General features: G+C 40.5%; 2 protein-coding genes across 2 annotated transcripts in view; one reads left to right on the forward strand and one right to left on the reverse strand.

The window, feature by feature from the left end:
• LOC143032836 (membrane protein BRI3-like) overlaps positions 1-19,907 on the reverse strand; it is a 42,171-nt gene that overhangs the window by 15,870 nt on the left and 6,394 nt on the right. The gene's annotated exons all lie outside the window — the stretch shown is intronic.
• Positions 13,787-14,861, forward strand: LOC143032835 (uncharacterized). Its single transcript, XM_076197967.1, has 2 exons — positions 13,787-14,624; positions 14,658-14,861. Exons 1-2 carry the CDS (start codon positions 14,250-14,252, stop codon positions 14,859-14,861), a joined length of 579 nt encoding a protein of 192 aa, XP_076054082.1. The 5' UTR covers positions 13,787-14,249.

Consider the following 19,907-nt stretch of genomic DNA (forward strand, 5'->3'; position numbering starts at 1 on the left):
CCTCACTTTCATATCCACTACTCTCCAATAGAATTTCTCTTTGTCTGACTCTGTTCTGTTCTCGTTTTTTCCCTAGCTTCGATTCTTTTTGTTTTCTCTTCCTCTCTTTCCTCTTTATTCATCTCTCTTTTTATCCATACCTGTTTGTACTGATCACTTTCTGCTAGTTTTCCTGTTTTTGATAAGACATTCTCTGCTGTCGTTTGTGACCTGAATTTAACCTTAATTGGTCTGGTCTTGTCTACATTGTATTTCCCAAGTCTATATATTTCTTCAATTTCTTTCCCTATTTCCTGTTCACCTTCTTGAAATATTCTTAGTACCCTGTTCACTCTTTCTTTCTCCTCTCTTACTCTTGTAGTCCTATTTGGATTATGTTTCTCTTCCATTCCTAACATAATTATACATTTCTTTTTATCTGCTAAGTCTCTTACTATATTTTCCTTCTCTCTCATCACTTTAATAACTGTGTCCTTAGTGTGTTCCTTCATCTGTTGTTTCACTATATCTCTAAATTCAATTTTGCTATTTTCCTGAACCTTTTTCCAACCACTTACCTCTTTTTCTATGGACTCTTTATTATTCTTTAATTCCTCATTCGCATCCTTACTTCTTTTAACTGTCTTTTTAATTCCACTATTTCCTTATTTAGGTTTTAGTTCTCCTTCTTTAGTTCTTCCAATATATCAACTCTTTGTGTAATCAGTACAAGTTGACTGAACCTAACCTCCCACTGTTCGTTCATTTTTGCCAGTTTTCTTCTAGACTTGCTAATCGGAGGAGGTTGTCATCTCCCTTATTAAATTAATTGAAATTATTATCTTCACCTTCCATTGTGCTGCTCTTATCTATATTTCATTTTTTTTTTTTTTTTTTACTAATTTCTTCGACTTCACCTCTGTCGTCTGCGCACCTTTTGTTGACATTCCTTCTAACATCCGGGACCAGTTCGTCCCTTTCCTCATTTCCTTCCATTTTCCTTGGTAATCCCTTCCCTTCTCCTTTTTCTTCCCCTTCCCACTACACCACGAGCTTTCCCCTTCCCTACTAATACAACACAGGTACTCCCTCGTCGTTGAATCCACGAGGATTTAGTTGTTGTTGTTGTTGTTTTCCGGAGTCCAATCGTCGCCGTCTTTCTGCCGATCGTGTATTCACTTGGTCTTTGGATCACGTGTAGGACTCGTGATCGACAGCTATTTCCCTCCTGGAAGAGAGCTCAGAGCTCGTAGGTCCAATCTATGGGTAATGCTATGACCTTGCACACACACACACACCCAACTCCCCGCCCACGAGAGTCAGAGTAACGACCCGAAGCGCAGCGGTACCGAAATAATTTCGGCCCTGGGCAGGATTCGAACCAAGAACTGCGGGCCACTATGGTGGCAGTTCAGCGCTCTACCAACTACGCCACCGAGTCGTAGTGTGTGTGTGTGTGTGTGTGTGTGTGTGTGTGTGTGTGTGTGTGTGTGTGTGTGTGTGTGTGTGTGTGTGTGTGTGCGTGTGTGTGTGTGTGGTCTTGGATCACGTGTTGGATTCCCGATCGACAGTTTTTACCCTCCCGAAAGAGAGTTCAGAGCTCATATATGACCGAGATCATATATGATGTGTGTGTGTGTGTGTGTGTGTGTGTGTGTGTGTGTGTGTGTGTGTGTGTGTGTGTGTGTGTGTGTGTGTGTGTGTGTGTGTGTGTGTGTGTGTGTGTGTGTGTGTAATAGAACTGTAACCCGCTAACGGAGAAAAATGAGAGCAGAGGTATAGACATATCTGTATATTTCGACTAATATTTCTGGTCCACTTCAACAGATAGTACAATAAATAGAGAACAAGAGTATGTAAAAAGAAAGAATGTACATTAGTGGTACGAGGAGTGGTGAGGTCGGGTAAATGATTGACAGGTATTAAGTTCGGAACCAGTGGCTTTGGATATCAATTCATTAACTACCAACAAAGTAAGGAAATCTGGTGACCATTGACCTTTGGAAGCATTAAAGTTTGGAAAGTGTTTAATAAATGATGATTCAATTGCACTGATAAAGAGGCAATAGATATCTGGTATGGTATCGATCTTTTCTAATGAAGGTTTTTAATGCTGATTTCAAGTCTGGAAACCATTTTGCTCTATCAATTCAGGTTTTGAATATATTGACAAAAATTAATTTTCAAGAAACACCGTTCATCACATTTTTTTCACCCCCATGTTTTTAGTAATTTGTCATGCAACCCCATACAATATTATCGTCGTCTGTGAAAATAGTTATATTTAAAGTAATGTGTCAAAACATATAAGATATAGCATTACTAATTGTAAGAGGCCGGTAGATAGAGGGGTTGGTGGAGACGTATGCTAATGTTATAGGTTTAAAAACAACGGCCGACAGGAAGGGCTTAGTCATCCACGCGCTTGCTCGCGCCTTGTATATATAAACAATGCTAGTTGCAGAGTGACGGAGAGTGTCGCCTGGTGTTTTGTAATATAGATTGCATATTGATAAACAGAGGTAACTAATTGTAATAACGCTGATGTAGCAAAAATTGTAAGCGTACAAGCCATTTCCGTTGCGACATAATGCTTACGTGTTGGTATTGTTTGAAACAGTATAACAGCCTCTCTGATTGGAGAAAAAGGTGGAGGAGGAGAAAAATTATTGGCGCAGGGAGGTAAAAGTCACGCCCTTAAGGAGTGGCACTTGTTTGAGAAGTAAAAGGATATTGGATGAATGAAATAGTGACATCAGAACGAAGGTGGCTTGACGTATTGTAGGGGGATTCCAACGGGACTCTCTGAGTGTAAATCACAAGACCAAGTAGCTAAATGAAGAGATCAAAAATCACCCTCATTTTATTCACCCCTCAAACTTGAAAGAAGAATAGGCAAGGGGCCTTAAGAACTATTTTCACAAGAACAACTCTAGAGAATTACTGCAACAGGCAGTGACAGCGGTGACAGGGGTGACACTAATCCTTCGTTTGTTTCTTTTTTTATTCTCAGGTTAGACGAAATTATGGCGTCCAGAGGTTGCATAAATTCACCAGATCTGTTTTGCTATGTATGCAGCTATCTAACGAACAAATCCCATCGGAAGACTTTTACACCATTTCTGAAGAAAGCGTATGAACTATACTATGATCCTGGGCACCACAGTTCATCTGCTTGACATGTGCCTGCAACTTGCGCGGTTGGATAAGGAAGGCGAAGAAAAACAACAATATGGTATTCGGAGTTCCTATGATATGGCGTGAGTCAAGCAACCACACCACATATTGTTATTTTTGTTTGGCAAATGTCACCGGCTTTTCTTACAATTCTCGTACATCTGTAAAGTATCCAGACGTTCTCTCAGTTTCTAAACCAATTCCACATGATCCCGTAAGTTGTCCAATACCAATAGCACCTACAGAATATACAGTTGATGAAGAAACGCAAGAAGAAAGTTTTCCTTCATCTTCCTGTAAAATATCCAACCCTGACTACCAATCCGGAGAAGGTATTCATTTAATGACCAATGATGATCTTTCTGACCTCGTACGGAACCTGGCCCTAACAAAAGGTCAAGCTGAATTGTTCGGTTCACGCCTTAAAGAACTTAATTTGCTTGCACCGGGTACAACTACTTCACATTTTTGCCACGGACAAAAGGAACTTGTGAAATTCTTTGCAATGAGTGACATTATTTGCTACTGTTCGGACGTTGAAGGTCTCATGTCACCTCGGGGTGGAACACAACGTTTAAGAATGGCGATTGTTCATCGACTCATCTAAAACAAGTTTGAAAGCAGTATTATTACACAATGGAAACAAATATGCATCAGTCCCTGTTGAATATTCTATCCACCTTAAAGAAACATATGAAACTATGTCGCTACTTCTTGAAAAAATGCGCTATCACGAGTATAAACGGTGTATCTGTGGTGATTTAAAAGTTATCACCATTATCATGGGAATGCAGACAGGGTATACCAAGTACTGCTGTTTTCTCTGCAAGTGGGACAGTAGAGATAGAAAGCAACACGACATAAAAAGAGTTGGCCAATTAGAAACAGAATGCAGCCAGGAAATAAAAATGTCCTTTGTGTGCCGTTGATTGACAATTGGTCCCTTCCATCTTCGACACTCACCAATAGCACAGATGGACACCAAGCTCGAGAAGACCTACAGCATAGTGCCTTCAAGACATATTTTATCCATAACGCTCTCTAGACCTTCCAGATTGCTGTCTCCCTCTGGCTGCCCAAGGAGAAATTTTCTCTGGTTTCAGCTTTCAAATAACTTAGTTACCTATACTGTTAAATGCTATTGAAGCAAATGCTGATAACATTGACCAATCAAGGCTGATACGGGTGATATGCAAGAGATAACCGCTCTCATAAGCAAGCTTATTGAATGTTATATTCAACGGATAGTCGTTATACTGGATCCTTTCTTCAGGGGTTTGGAGAAAAGAGATGTAATTTTATGGGATCGGATTCTTTCTTTTGATTAGATTTTTTAACTCAAAGGAAATTATTAGACTAGATGTAATATCCTGTTAGTATTTACATTCAGATGCAGTACGTAAGATAATGCATGTGACACACACACACACACACACACACACACACACACACACACACACACACACACACACACACACACACACACACACACACACACACACATAATCGTATTTGTTGTTTCCTTCCTCGCCTCCCAGATAAAGACCCCGGACATGTCCCTACATTATCTTGTCTCAGTGATGCAAATGCAATCTCCTTTGCTTCAAGTATATCACTTTAACTTACAAAACAGTTCCTTCGTGGAAATGTACAGATTAAAGTCAAAATAATCTAATTCAACAAAAGACCAGGGCAATCTCGAATTAAAAACCTCAGGACTAACTTGATTAACCCTCTCAACCCAATGACAGTTAAGCTTGCTTTTAAACGGTGAATGGTCTCCATATAAACAAGAAGAATTAACAAACTGGGTTTCAAACGAAGACAGAAATAGAATTTGTAATAGACATGATTTCAGTCACAATGCACAGAATAATGACATGATAAGGGGGAAAATATGATAACACTAATCTGATCTCATGTGACTGTACTAAACAGGATGCCAGTTACCCCAAACAAAAAAAAAATAGTGATAACAACGATGAGTGTGTTAACAGCAACAGTTACCGACAAGTTATTATCGTTATCCTTATTTTTCCTTCAGCACAGTGAAGCAATTTGTAGATATTCTTGTGACATATTGCTCCAGATGAGGAAATTGAGGTATGCTGAGTAAACCTGCTTCCCCTAGCCTTATCTAGCCTCACCTAGCCCCACCTAACCTCACCTGGCGGTGTCAATGATTATTTGTATCCTCGGTGCTTATATCAATAACAGGGCTTTCTTCTGTGAAAGATGTTCCTTCAGATGAGGATACTGAGGTCAACTGAGTAAATTCTTCTTCTAATTTAGCCTCAACTAGCCTCCACTAGCTTCAACTAGCCTCACCTAGCGGTGTGAATGGTTATTTCTACTCTCGGTACTTATATCACTAATAGGCAAGCACCAGCCGTGTAGTCCGTATGCGTAAAATCAGATTTGTAGATCTAGAATTCTTCAATCGATCTTGAAGAACAATCTTACTAAGTTGTGAAGCAAGAATTTTGATAAAAACATTACTATTTTGTACCAAATTAAACAAATCAATTAGATTTAATCAAATTTGTTTCCTATTTTGTTTTGTTTTATCTTATTCTATTCTATTTCATCTTTTCGTTCCTTCATTATATTTCATTCTATTTGATCTATTTACTATCTTATTTGTGTTTACTTCTTTATTCATTTTTATCTACTAATTTATATATCCAATTCTTTTTTATATTCTATTAATTTATTCATCTATTTGTTTATTTTATTTGATTATCTATCCACTCTATTTTATTTGTTTAAACCACTTTATCGATTTGATATTCTATATATTCATTTATTTGTATATATATATACATATACACATATATATATATATATATATATATATATATATATATATGAATACATTATTTAAGTGTAATTTATGAGCTAATCAGCGGTTTCTAGTTTGTAATAACTGAAAATATAAATCCAAAATAAGAGTTGGAATGGATTTATTTTCTATATGATACCTATACCCGAAAAAATAGTGTTGGTTGATTAGCGTGTGTTAAGGTTAATTAGTGCTTGTTGCTGTTGGTAACATCAGCAAAGGACATTTATATGTACGCCAATTAATGGTGTTGTCAGTGGCATAATTATCATAATCATTATACGTATTTGACATGAAAGATGAGATTAATGAATAATTACTTTTGAATGCAAACTATTATCATCATTATTTTTTATAAATAGATTTGTCATATGAAAGCTGAGGTTAATGACAATATATGTTATGGAAACTGCTGAAGATTGTAAGTCATTAGTTAATTGATAATTTCTCAATTTAGTTCAAAGAGTAATCATAAATCTTTGGGTCAAGGACAAGGACAGGGTAAGATATTATGGTCACATGTCAATGGTCAATACATCTCCCGATTGAATCTATATCCAACACACACACAAACACACACACACACACACACACACACACACACACACACACACACACACACACACACACACACACACACACACACACACACACACACACACACACACACACGACTCGATGGCGCGGTAGTAGCGATCGCGGCAGCCACTACGGCGGTCCGAGCTCGAATTCCGCCTAGGGGTGAAATAATTTCAGTATCGCTGTGTTGCGAGCCGTTACTCCAGCTCTCGTGGACGGGGAGTTGGGTGTGTGTGAGTGCGTGTGAGGTCACCATTACCCATAGATCGGTCATATATGAGCTCTGAGCTCTCATCCGGGAGGGTAGTAGCCGTCGATCATGAGTCCAACACGTGATACAAGACCATGGTGAATTACATACACACACACACACACACACACACACACACACACACACACACACACACACACAATGTGTGTGTGTGCGTTTGTTTGTGTGTGTGTGTGTGTGTGTGTGTGTGTGTGTGTGTGTGTGTGTGTGTGTGTGTGTGTGTGTGTGTGTGTGTGTGTGTGTGTGTGTGTGTGTATGTGTGTGTGTGTGTGTACAACATTAAATGGGTCCCAGTAGATAGATTTACTTTTATCAACCACAATTCACATTAATTCTAAGCCATCAACATCGAGAAACTCGAGGAGGCAAACAGGCAGAAATTGAAACGTGGTACCGATTTCGCCATGAATAGAGATATAAGTTCAGCGAAATTTTTGTTATATATTTGTATGCTCGAGTTACATTTGTACGAAACTTTGCGTTTAACCCATCTCCACCATGATAGTACAATTGGTAAGTATACAACACGGGAAACTATTTGTGCCCCAGTGAACAGGTTTACATTTATCAACCACAATTCACATTAATTCTGAGTCATCAACACCGACAATCTCGAGGAGGCATACATGCAGAAATTAAAACGCGGTACAGATAAGGACTCAAACCTCCGCTAGCACGTGACAAGTGATAGTGATTTAACCGATTCCGCCATCAAGAGAAATATAAGTTTAGCGCAACTTTTCTTATATATTTGTATACTTGAGTTACATACACGTACACGAAATTTTGCGTTCAAACCATCTCTACCATGGTAGTACAATTGGTAATGGAAATCAGTTGAGGGCAACAATGGAAACAAGCTTACATGCTTTTTTGTGTTATCCTCGGCATTTGTAATTGTTATTTCGAACTATGTGTTCTTTTCATGATCTGCATTTCATGTATATTAATTCAATGCAAAATAAACATTATTATTATTATTATTATTACTATTATTATTATTATTATTACTATTATTATTATTATTATTATTATTATTATTATTATTATTATTATTATTATTATTATTATTATTATTATTATTATTATTATTATTATTATCATTATCATTATTCTAATTATTATTATAATCATCATCATCATCATCATCATCATCATCATCATCATCATCATCATCATCATCATCATCATCATCATCATCATCATCATCATCATCATCATCATCATCAATCATTATTATCATTATTATTATCATTATTATTATTACTGTTATTATTATTATTATTACTATTATTATCATTATCTATTATTAGTATTAGTATACAACGCGGGAAAGTATTTGTACAACACTCGTCATGTGCTGGCGGAAGTTCGAGTCCTTAACTCTACCACGTTTCAATTTCAGCATGTATGCCTCCTGGAGGTTCTCGATGTTGATGGCTTAGAATTAAAGTGAATTGTGGTTGATATATACATACATATATATATGTATATATATATATATATATATATATTGTATATATATATATATATGTATGTAAATATATATATATATATATAATCTGACACGGCGACCCTAACTCCATGTCCAAAGAAATATTACTATAGAAATTACAAAAAGAAAAAGAATCTTAGATTATTGTTCTTGTAGTTAAAAATGGCGATTTTGGACAATACTTTTTGACGTTATTCATTTCTAGTGTTTTGTGACATTGAAAATGTTAATTTTGATAGGAGAAATGTTAATGAGGCATTGAATGTCAATGAAGGACCAAATAATAATAATATAGAGCAAGGCATAAATAAAAAACAAAATGATAATATAAGACATGATATTGAAACTCAAAATGTGTCAAAAAGAAATAATCAGGAGTTTCTTAAAACTATGTACTTTAATGCTCGTAGTATTAGGAACAAATTTCAAGAAATACAGGCGTATGTCAAAAGCGAAAATCTCGATATGATAGGAATAACTGAGACATGGTTAAATGGTACAGAGTTCGAAGCTGAATTTAATATTGCGGGATTTAAACACTTTCATCAGGATAGAAACCACAAGAAAGGTGGGGGTGTTCTATTGTACGTTAAAAACAATGTTCATGCTTGTGTTTTAGAGAAAGTGAAACAGGATGCATATGACAGTTTGTGGGTTGAGTTAACCCAAACAAATGGACAAAAAATGAATATAGGTGTAATATATAGGCCAAAGACATTATCATTAGCAGACGACAAACTGTTATTTCAAGAACTGTCTAGTTTCTGCAACCGGGATTTATTGATAATGGGTGATTTCAATTTTACTGACATTGATTGGATGACCCTTGAACATGGCCATATAGGTAGTCGCTTGATTGATTTTCTTGGTGACAATTACTTAATTCAGCATGTAAAAGAGCCCACAAGATATGGAAACTTACTCGATTTATTGATCACTAGCCGCGAAAGCATGGCAACTGATGTAGAAGTCGGTGAATCTGTTGCAAATAGCGATCACAACTTAGTCAGATTCAAACTCCTAAACAATTTTAGAATAGATACTTGTGCTTCTAAAATACCCGATTTCAGTAAAGCTCAGTTCATAGAACTACGTCAGGAGCTTCAGCTTACAGATTGGGAGGACAAATTAAACGAAAGGCCTGTAGATCAGATGTGGGAAATATTTCAAAATACGCTCACTAAGATGATTCAAACTTACATTCCTTTTAAGGACAGACGTCCCCCAAATCAGGCTCGCCCAAAGTGGCTCGACAAAGAAACTGAAAAAAGTATTGCTAAAAAGAGACAGGCTTATAAGAAATATAAGTGCTCGGGTGCATCTAATGACTATGAAAGTTATGTATCAATACAGAGAGATTTAAAAAAGACAATAAGAAAAAGAAAACGACAATACGAAATGAACATCGCTGAGAAATCCAAAGAGAATCCCAAAGAATTCTATAGTTACATTAGAGATAAAAAGGTTGTTAGGAATCACATTGGTCCACTATTATCTGCTGACGGTCAACTTGAATATTCAAATGAAGGAATGTGTAATCTCTTAAACAATTATTTTAGCTCGGTATTCGTAAACGAAACACCTCAAAGTGAATTCCAAACTGAAACCTGTGAAAAGTCTGGGGTAAACTTACTCACTACGGTAAATATAACAAAAGAAACAATTAAAAGGTGTATAGACAAACTCAAAGTTAATAAAACACCAGGGCCTGACGGTTGGCATCCAAGAATCTTAAAGGAAATGAAAAATGAGATTGTTGTTCCATTAGAAATTATTTTCAAGAAATCCATCATATCCGGAGATGTCCCAAGAGAATGGAAGCTAGCTAACGTTACTCCCATATTCAAAAAAGGTGACAAAAAGAAACCAAATAACTATAGGCCTATTAGTTTGACTTCGATCGTAGGAAAAATAATGGAAACTATCATCAGAGATGCTATCGAATATCATTTAGAAAGTAACCGTTTGATAAATGATAGCCAACATGGTTTCAGACGGAAACGTTCTTGCGTGACTAACTTACTCGAATTCTACAACACAGTTGTCTCGAATTATGACAAAAGAAACAATATAGATTTAATATATCTAGACTTTGCAAAAGCTTTTGATACCGTCCCACACGAAAGACTACTTACTAAATTAGCTTTGCATGGAATAAGTGGTAGCCTATTAGGTTGGACTAGTAATTGGTTGAAAGGTCGAAAACAGAGAGTTGTTTTAAATGGAAAAACTTCTGGATGGAAAAGTGTTGCAAGTGGAGTTCCTCAGGGTTCCGTTCTTGGGCCACTTCTATTCATAGTATATATAAATGATATAGACCATGGACTAAAATCTACTGTTTCCAAATTTGCTGATGATACAAAACTGTGCGGAGTGGCAAATGATCACTCAAACCAATTAGATATTCAAGAAGATTTAGACAAATTACAGCAATGGTCTGAAAAGTGGCTAATGAAATTTAACACAAGTAAATGCAAGGTAATGCACATAGGTAAAAATAACAGCAAGTACGATTACAAGTTATTTGGAAATTCGTTAACAAAAGTGGATAGTGAAAAAGATCTCGGCGTAATTATCAGTAACGACCTCAAATCATCCAAGCAGTGTATTTCAGCCTCTGAGAAAGCAAATAAGATTCTGGGATTGATTGCGCGATCTTTTGATTTCAAAAGTCCATCACTCATTAACAAGCTATATAAATCGTTAGTTCGTCCACATTTGGAATATGCTGTTTCCGTATGGTCACCGAATCTCATTAAAGACATTGACAGACTGGAAAAAGTACAACGGCGAGCCACAAAACTGATTCCAAATATCAAAAATAAATCATACGAAAATCGACTTAAGCACATGAATCTGTTTTCCCTAAAAAAGCGTAGACTCAGAGGTGACTTGATACAGGTCTTTAAGATTTTAAAGGGAATTGACAACATCAAAAGTGACCAAATTTTCACATTGAATGAGAATCAGACAAGAAACAATGGTCTCAAACTGTCCGGAAATAGATTCAATTTGGAAGTAGGTAGAAACAACTTTGCCAACCGTGTAGTTAATGAATGGAATAAACTTCCTGCACAGGTAGTGCAATGTAGTTCAGTTCGAAGCTTTAAGAATCATTTAGATAAATACCTAAGTAAGATGCTGTAATTATTATAATTTATGTTATATTATTTGTTTTTGTTTTGTTATAATTTGTCTGTCTGATTTTCATTTATTATTAGTTATATGTCAATTTATTATCATTTACTATTTACCTGTTTGTTTGTTATTCAACTATACCAATGCATTTATTTATGTATTTTAATTGTTATTTACATTGTTAGTTTTAATTTATTATTAATATGATTTTTTTTTTTTTTTTTTTTTTTTTTTTTTTTTTTTTTTTTTTTTTTTTTTTTTTTTTTTTTTTTTTTTTTTTTTTTTTTTTTTTTTTTTTTTTTTTTTTTTTTGCATCCGACCTAGATATGGATCAAAAGGTCTCCTGTCGGCATGCTTTGCCTTTGTAATCCTTTGTAATCCTTTGAATATAGTGAGTCTGGAATGGCTTGTATTGTGCATCTATGATAATATGGGAACATTTATGTCGAAGACTCAAGTAATTTTATTTAACACTGAATCAATATGCATGAAGTGCAGATAAAAAAAAAGAACACATAGCTCGAAATAACAATTATAAATGCCGAGGATAACACAAAAAGCATGTAAGCTTATTTCCATTGTGGTCCTCAAATAATTCTTAAAAAAAAATGCATTGTTCACTTTTTCGTCTTGTATGTATATTCAACTATGATAAATTAGTTATTCAGTTATATGTTTTTTTTCTTAACCATTATGTGCACAGAAATAAATAAAACTATTATCCTATTAATATTTAAGCATACCAATCACGAGTACTGACGATGTACCTAACCTCCACAGAAATCTAGATATTGACTATGCCTGGGTCTCAAGAAATAATATGGTTGGAAATTGGTATGTTATAACACATTTGTAAAAGTTCACTACAAACCTACTATCGGAGAAATAATGACGGAAGTATAGGGAAACTGTATATTTTGACTACTATCTGTAGTCCTCTTCAGCAGAATGCTTACAAGAAGTTAAGATACATGTATATATGAGGAAGTGAGGGGTACATAACAGGGGATGGAAAAAATAATATGGTCTTCATTGACATGGCCAACATCAAGAAATAAAAACTAACACAAAACTACTCACAGAAGGAGGACATGAAATCGCACTACAGACCTCTAAATGCCTTGTGGTACATCTGGGAGAAGACTGCACCTTTCATCACCACATAGCCGAAACGGTGAGAAGAGCAAGAGGGATGATAAGCTGGGTACTCAGAACCTTCTCTACTAGGGAACCCAAAATAATGTTGACCCTTTGGAACACCATAATACAGCCACTCTCAGACTACTGTAGCCAGCTGTGGTCCCCTCACAAACGGGGAGAAATTCAGCAGCTGGAGGCTGTCCAGCGGTCTTACACTAGGCAAATCAGAGGAATGCGGGATTTAAACTACTGGGAATGTCTCAAAAAGTTGGGGCTCTACTCTCATCAACGAAGAAGAGACCGGTATCGTACCATCTACGTGTGAAAGGTGATTGAAGGAAAGGTACCTAATCCAGCATCCCATTCCCTGCAGCCTTACAGCACTGAAAGATCAGTGAGGAAAATAACAATGAAAACCATACCAACCAGAGCTCCCGAAAGGATCAAAACCCTGCTAGTGAATAGCTGAGCCATGAGGGTCCAATGATCTTTAATGCCCTCCCAAGGGATATAAGAGACATCACCAACTGTGCAGTAGACAGACTCCATACCAGACCAGATGGCCTTAAAGGAATTGGACGCCAGGAATAGTAACAGTAGTGGATTACCGTGGCTGTGAAGAGGTCTTCTAGACATCTCCAAGTAAATCCAAGTAAATATCTGAAATGTTCTCGATCAATGGATTAGTTTTCCCTAGCATACTCGTTTTTATTTTCTTTGAATTAAACTACGGTGTTTGAAGAAAACTTATTTTTGTTAGCTATGACTGTAATTATTTAATATTTCTTACTTTTCACTAGAACGCATATAAACATAAATTCTATGCAATTTATATAATTCTAACTTTCATTCTTATTAACTACAAAGTTGTACCCTACAACTAAGCCATTACACTGTATTACTCTTCCAAATGACATTACAAAATACAAAGCAGTATTTTGTTAACTGGCAAACATTGTATGGAGTAAGAAATAATAAACAATTTACCTTTATCATCTGCATCAGACTTCGTCTTTTTACTGAATCCACCAGTTGATTTTAGTCATTCTATGTAAACCTTTATAGATGACAAGGAATTGACAAAATCGAGTGTTTTCTTTTTTATCGTACGTTTTCAATATTGGCAGAGTTCTAACTAATAAGAAAATGTTTATATTGTGGCGAAATTGCATGTATGAATGTTGCATAGTGTGCCTGGATGGTTGGTATGCGTGTAAGTGATGCGTGATGTCGGAGAGTCGAAGCATAAGCAAGGGGGTATGTAGCGAGGGTATGATGGGGGGACGCCAGGGGGAGTCCCGGCGTCGCCTGCCATAACCCGAATAGAGAGAGTAAGCCTGGCATTGGTGTTGAACACACGTGTAAAATCCTCATGTTCGCTAAGCAGAATAAACAAGAGAAGACTGAACTCCTGCCTTTCCCTGATCCGGACAATGGTAAGCGTGAACTTGTCTTTAACTCGTGCTCCCATGATCACGGCCCATGTGCAATAAAAAAAAGGTGAGTTTAATGTACATGCCAATACGTAACAAATGGCGTCAGAAGCGGGATCAGGTTGAAGTGATAAGTGACTTGATATCGAAATGATAAGTGGTTTGATATTGAAGTGATAAGTGACTCAAGTGATCATGGATGTCACCGGTGATAATAAAGACATAGAAATTGAGGGTAAAGACATAGAAATTGAGGGAAAGCAGGAGTCGAGTGTCATGGCGTCGATTGAATGTGAGGACACGGTGTTGCACCGAGAGGCTACTGAACATGTATCTCCTCAGTCAGTGTTGCTCTTGGCACAACACTCAGTGGCCGAGATGTTGAAACACCAACAACAGGTCATGGGAGATATGCTTGCGATCCAAATGGATCAACAAAAACAGGTCATGACTGAAGTGAAAGAGGAACTGAGGGCTATAATGGGGGAGAACATGGGATCGTTAGAAACACGTGCTAACCAGTATACTGACGACGTGTACCACCGTGTGAAGGAAGAGGTTAAGGAGGAGGTGGTGGCAGTGAAAGAAGAGGTTAAAGAGGAGATGAAAGCAATAGAAGAGCGGTACCGTGAGCACATGCAGACGTGTCTTGACAGGGTATCTACACTGGAGGCGGTTTTGATGAGACAGGAGAATGGGGAGATTGCAGCAAATCTCGATACCGTGACATGGTGCAATGCTGGTGAGCATCGCGTAGTGAGCTCAATCACCCCCACCACCTTCACCTCCACCCTCACCTCCTCGTAGCCTCTCGCCGCCACCGGCGTCTGTAAGGCAGAGGAACGACTTTTGCCACGTGAACCCAGGGGACGACCTCACAGGGAGACGTCTGGGGAGTCGTTCAGTTGAACTGCAACCCCGGGGGGCCTGTGGAGGTGGTGAAGTCACGCGGTACGAGAAAGAGAGGAAGGTGATTGAATATGACGGGAAGGTGTCTTGGGACGCGTACCAGGCACAGTACGATGTGGTTGCAGCTCGTCATAGGTGGTCACAGGAAGAGAAGGCCTTTCAGCTGGTGAGTGTGCTGAAAGGGCAGGCGTTGGAAGTACTGGAGCACTTAACCCCCGCTCAACTGCGATGTTACGACAGTGTGGCTGGGGCTCTCCGGCGTCGTTTCGGCAGGAGGCGGCAACCGGAGGTGTTCCGGGCTCAACTGAAGACGAGGAGGCGAGGGAAGGACGAGGCCCTTCCCTTACTAGCGCAGGACGTGGAAGCGCTAGTGAGGGGCGCTTACCCCATGGCCACGGAGGACACCGTGGACATGTTGGCCAAGGACTGCTTCGTGGACGCTCTTCACGATAGGCAGTTACAGATCCACGTGAAGCAGGCTGCGCCCAAGAACGTGAGAGAGGCTTTGGCAAGGGCAGCGGAGTTTGAAGCCTTTCTCATGAGCGTCAACCCTGCTGCTCCCCCTCCCAGCGACGCGTGGAAGCGTCGTCCGAGCCGTGCTTGGGCCAGGCGTGCGCAGGCAAGTAGCAAACCATCTCAACCTGGTGGGAAGGTGAGCTCCAAGCCTTTCAAAGGGTCGTGCTTTAACTGTGGTCAGGTAGGTCACAAAAAGCACGACTGCAAGAGGAGGGCACGGTCGCTGGAGGACGGAATGCGACCGGCGTTCGAGCCCCGCTGCTGGAATTGTGGAATACGAGGACACAGTTCCCCTGAGTGCCGCCAGCCCAAGGGGGTGACGCCGTCGGCGGGAAACTTGAAGCAGCTGGGGGCCGGGGCACCTTCCCAACAGAGCACTCGGGCGCCCCAAGCCAACTAAGGTGTCGTCAGGTGGCGGCGTCCGACGCCATCAAGGTGACAGGGAGTATCAATGGACGCCAAGTGGAGATGGTAGTGGATACGGGGGCAGAGAGGACCTTCGTGCGAGAGGGAGTCCTACCAGAACGTGGTGTGAAGTGCGTGGGTCAGCAACTGTGCGGAGTTACAGGAGACTGTGTACCGGTGAAGGGACCGGTGTGTGTGAATCTGGCTGTAGGCAGGGTGACTGAACGCCTGCCTGTACTTGTGGAGGAGATGGAAGATGAATGCCTGTTGGGGTTGGATTTCCTTAATCGCGTGGGGGCGTGTGTTGATCTCCAGGAGGGTAGGATGTCAGTGAGAGGCTATGAAGTGCCTTTGAATCCTAATGGAGAGCTCGCCACGAAGTATGAGGTAAGGGAACCCAGAGGGCAGAGATCTCCGGCCGTCAAGTCACCCAGCCAAGGTAAAGCACGGAAAGGAAGAGTGGCTCGCACCTCTGCTACTACGACCTTGCACCGCCCCGCATCCACCAATATCGCCACCGCTAACAGCAAGATGGGGTCACCGAAGGAGTAGAAGAAACAGAAGGACCTACCAGAGGGCCTGCTTGAGTACTTGGAAGACTTGGCGGAGAGGAGTATTACGCAGCTGACAGCTGAGCAGGCGAGTAGAGTGAAGGCATTACTTGCACAATACCGTGACGTGTTCAGCAGTGGAGACATGGACTTGGGTCCCACGTCATTGGTTCAGCACAGCATCTATACCAGAGATAGTCCTCCCATCAAGCAGGCGCCTCGTCGGGTACCACCAGCAAAGAGAGAAGAAATGGAGAAGCTTGTCCGAGAGTTGGCAGCAACGGGAGTGATTGAGCGGTCAGACAGCCCGTGGTGCTCGCCGGTAGTCCTAGTGACGAAGAAGGACGGAAGCCGTAGGTTCTGCGTAGATTACCGGGCGCTGAACGCCGTCACTGTCCCTGATGCTTATCCTCTCCCCCGCATCGACGAGACGTTAGACGCTCTCAGTGGGGTCCAGTGGTTCTCCACGCTGGACTTGAAGTCAGGCTATCATCAAGTCGAGATGGCGCCTGAGGATAAAAAGAAGACAGCCTTCTCGATTGGGCAAGGCCTGTGGCACTGGAATGTGATGCCCTTTGGCCTCATAAACGCCCCTGGAGTCTTTGAGCGTCTCATGGAACGTGTACTCGACGGTATGCAATGGAAGGCGGCAGTCGTCTACCTAGACGACGTGCTGGTGTTTGGAAACAGCTTCGAGGAGGAGCTGGCTAGGCTCACAGAAGTGTTCAGCCGAATGAGGAAGGCTGGCCTGAAGCTGAATCCAAAGAAGTGCACTCTATTCAAGTCAGAAGTGCCGTTTTTGGGACATGTCGTCGGAAGGGAAGGTGTGAGGACGGACTCACTCAAGGTCACCGCTGTGGAAGGATGGCCAGTCCCTCGGAATGTCTCGGAGCTGCGCAGTTTCCTGGGCTTGTGCACGTACTACCGGAGGTTTGTGGCAGGGTTCGCCACTATCGCCGCCCCACTGCACCATCTGACGAGGAAGGGAGCAGTTTTCGAGTGGAGCGAGGAGTGCCAGCAAGCTTTCGTGGCACTGAAGCGAGCGTTGGTGGAAGCGCCAGTGCTTCCCTACCCACAAATGGGCTTGCCGTACATTGTGGACACGGACGCGAGCCAAGAGGGTGTGGGAGCCGTGCTGTCACAGCTTCGTGATGGAAAGGAATATGTGGTGAGTTACTACAGTGCTAAGTTTAACAAGGCGGAAAGGAACTACTGCGTCACACGGAAGGAGTTGGCAGCGGTGATGAAAGCACTCGCTCACTTTCATCACTACCTGTATGGTACGCGCTTCACCATTCAAACGGATCATGCCGCCTTGAGATGGTTGAAGACGATGAAGGAACCGGAAGGACAGCTGGCCAGGTGGATTGGAAAACTGGAACAGTACAACTATGAGATCGAGCACCGACCTGGCCGGGTGCATAACAACGCCGACAGCTTAAGTCGCCGTCCCTGCCCACCCGAGTGTGTGCATTGCTCACGGCGAGGCAGCATCTGCGAGTGTCAGGTCAGGCTATGTGGAGGCAGTACCAAGGTCGCGCCAGAAATGCAGAGCATCAGCCCGGCGATATGGTCTGGCTGCATAATCCACAGAGAAAGCCTGGCAAGTCACCGAAACTCCAGTCTGACTGGGAAGGACCATATAAAGTGACGGAAGTAATATCCGCAGTGAATTACCGACTAGAAATGCCTGGCAGAAAACGGGCGAGTAAAGTAGTGCATGTCGATCGGTTATGGAAACATCCAGGCGAGGGAGAATTTACCTGGGGTGAACGTGATGTAGGTTCGAGAGACAGTGACAGTGGTAGTTGTTGTGATGATGGTGATCATAGTCCTAGTGTTGAACGTGAATGTGAAAGTGATAGTGACACTGAAAGTGACGAAGGTGTAGCACATGAAGACTCGGAGAAAGAAAGTGAAGATGGAGTAGAGAGAGACCAGAGACCTGGTCGACCTCTCAGAAATAGGAAGTTACCAGTGTGGTTAACGGACTATGTGATTGACATTTGATGTTATTAATGTGTTAGGATATGCCATTTGATGTTATTTGATATTCGGATATGTCATTGTATGTGATTAAGTGTTCTTAGTATATGTACTGTTTTCCAAATGTAGAAGTGATGTTTTATTTCTTTTATACAGAATGATTTGTTTTGTTCTTTTGTAAGTTTGTAGGTGAAAGCTGACGGGTCGTCAAGCTTTGTAGAGGGGGATAATGTGGCGAAATTGCATGTATGAATGTTGCATAGTGTGCCTGGATGGTTGGTATGCGTGTAAGTGATGCGTGATGTCGGAGAGTCGAAGCATAAGCAAGGGGGTATGTAGCGAGGGTATGATGGGGGGACGCCAGGGGGGGTCCCGGCGTCGCCTGCCATACCCCGAATAGAGAGAGTAAGCCTGGCATTGGTGTTGAACACACGTGTAAAATCCTCATGTTCGCTAAGCAGAATAAACAAGAGAAGACTGAACTCCTGCCTTTCCCTGATCCGGACAATGGTAAGCGTGAACTTGTCTTTAACTCGTGCTCCCATGATCACGGCCCATGTGCAATAGAAAAAGGTGAGTTTAATGTACATGTGAATACGTAACAATATTATTGACAGTCCCACACATATGTTCATCAATCACAATCTAATCTTGTCATCTCTCCTTTATTAGTTTTGGCGTTAACACCATGGCCTGTCTGGGGACACGCAGCCAACGCACACCAACAAGCGACCTCACTGAAAATAAACCCCTATTTGTTTTTTGTTTTGTTTTTAATTATTCCTTGTGTATTATTATATTCTAACCTCTGATCAGTCTACATATTCCACATTTGTTGATATATATATTTGTATTGGTAATTGGCTTGAATTACTTGTTGATTTATTATATACTGAAATAAATCAAACCAAATCAACTAAAAAATCCCAATTCAGAGTTAACAACATGGAAGTAATTGGGAATCAGGATACCATCCGATTTACTAAGAAGAATGCGAAAATGACCGCCAAATGAAATCGATGTAACAAAAAAGTATCTCTCTCTCTCTCTCTCTCTCTCTCTCTCTCTCTCTCTCTCTCTCTCTCTCTCTCTCTCTCTTTATATATATATATATATATATATATATATATATATATCGTGGGTGGGGAATTGGGGGTGTATGTGAGTGTAAGGTCGAAACATTACCCATAGATCAGTCATACGAGCTCTGAGCTCTCTTCCGGGAGGGAAATAGCTGTCGATCACGAGTCCAACACGTGATCCAAAGACCAAGGTGAATCTCTCTCTCTCTCTCTCTCTCTCTCTCTCTCTCACACACACACACACACACACACACACACACACACACACACACACACACACACACACACACACACACACACACACACACACACACACACACACACACACCACAAGCATAGCTCTCCTTCCCTTCGGTAAAAGGTGCAAAGATGATTGACCAGGATCGGTTCGCATAAATATCTTC

This window comes from Oratosquilla oratoria, chromosome 14 (assembly GCF_046742065.1).
Source record: "Oratosquilla oratoria isolate Oo_2021 chromosome 14, ASM4674206v1, whole genome shotgun sequence".
Classification (NCBI taxonomy): Eukaryota; Metazoa; Arthropoda; class Malacostraca; order Stomatopoda; family Squillidae; genus Oratosquilla; species Oratosquilla oratoria.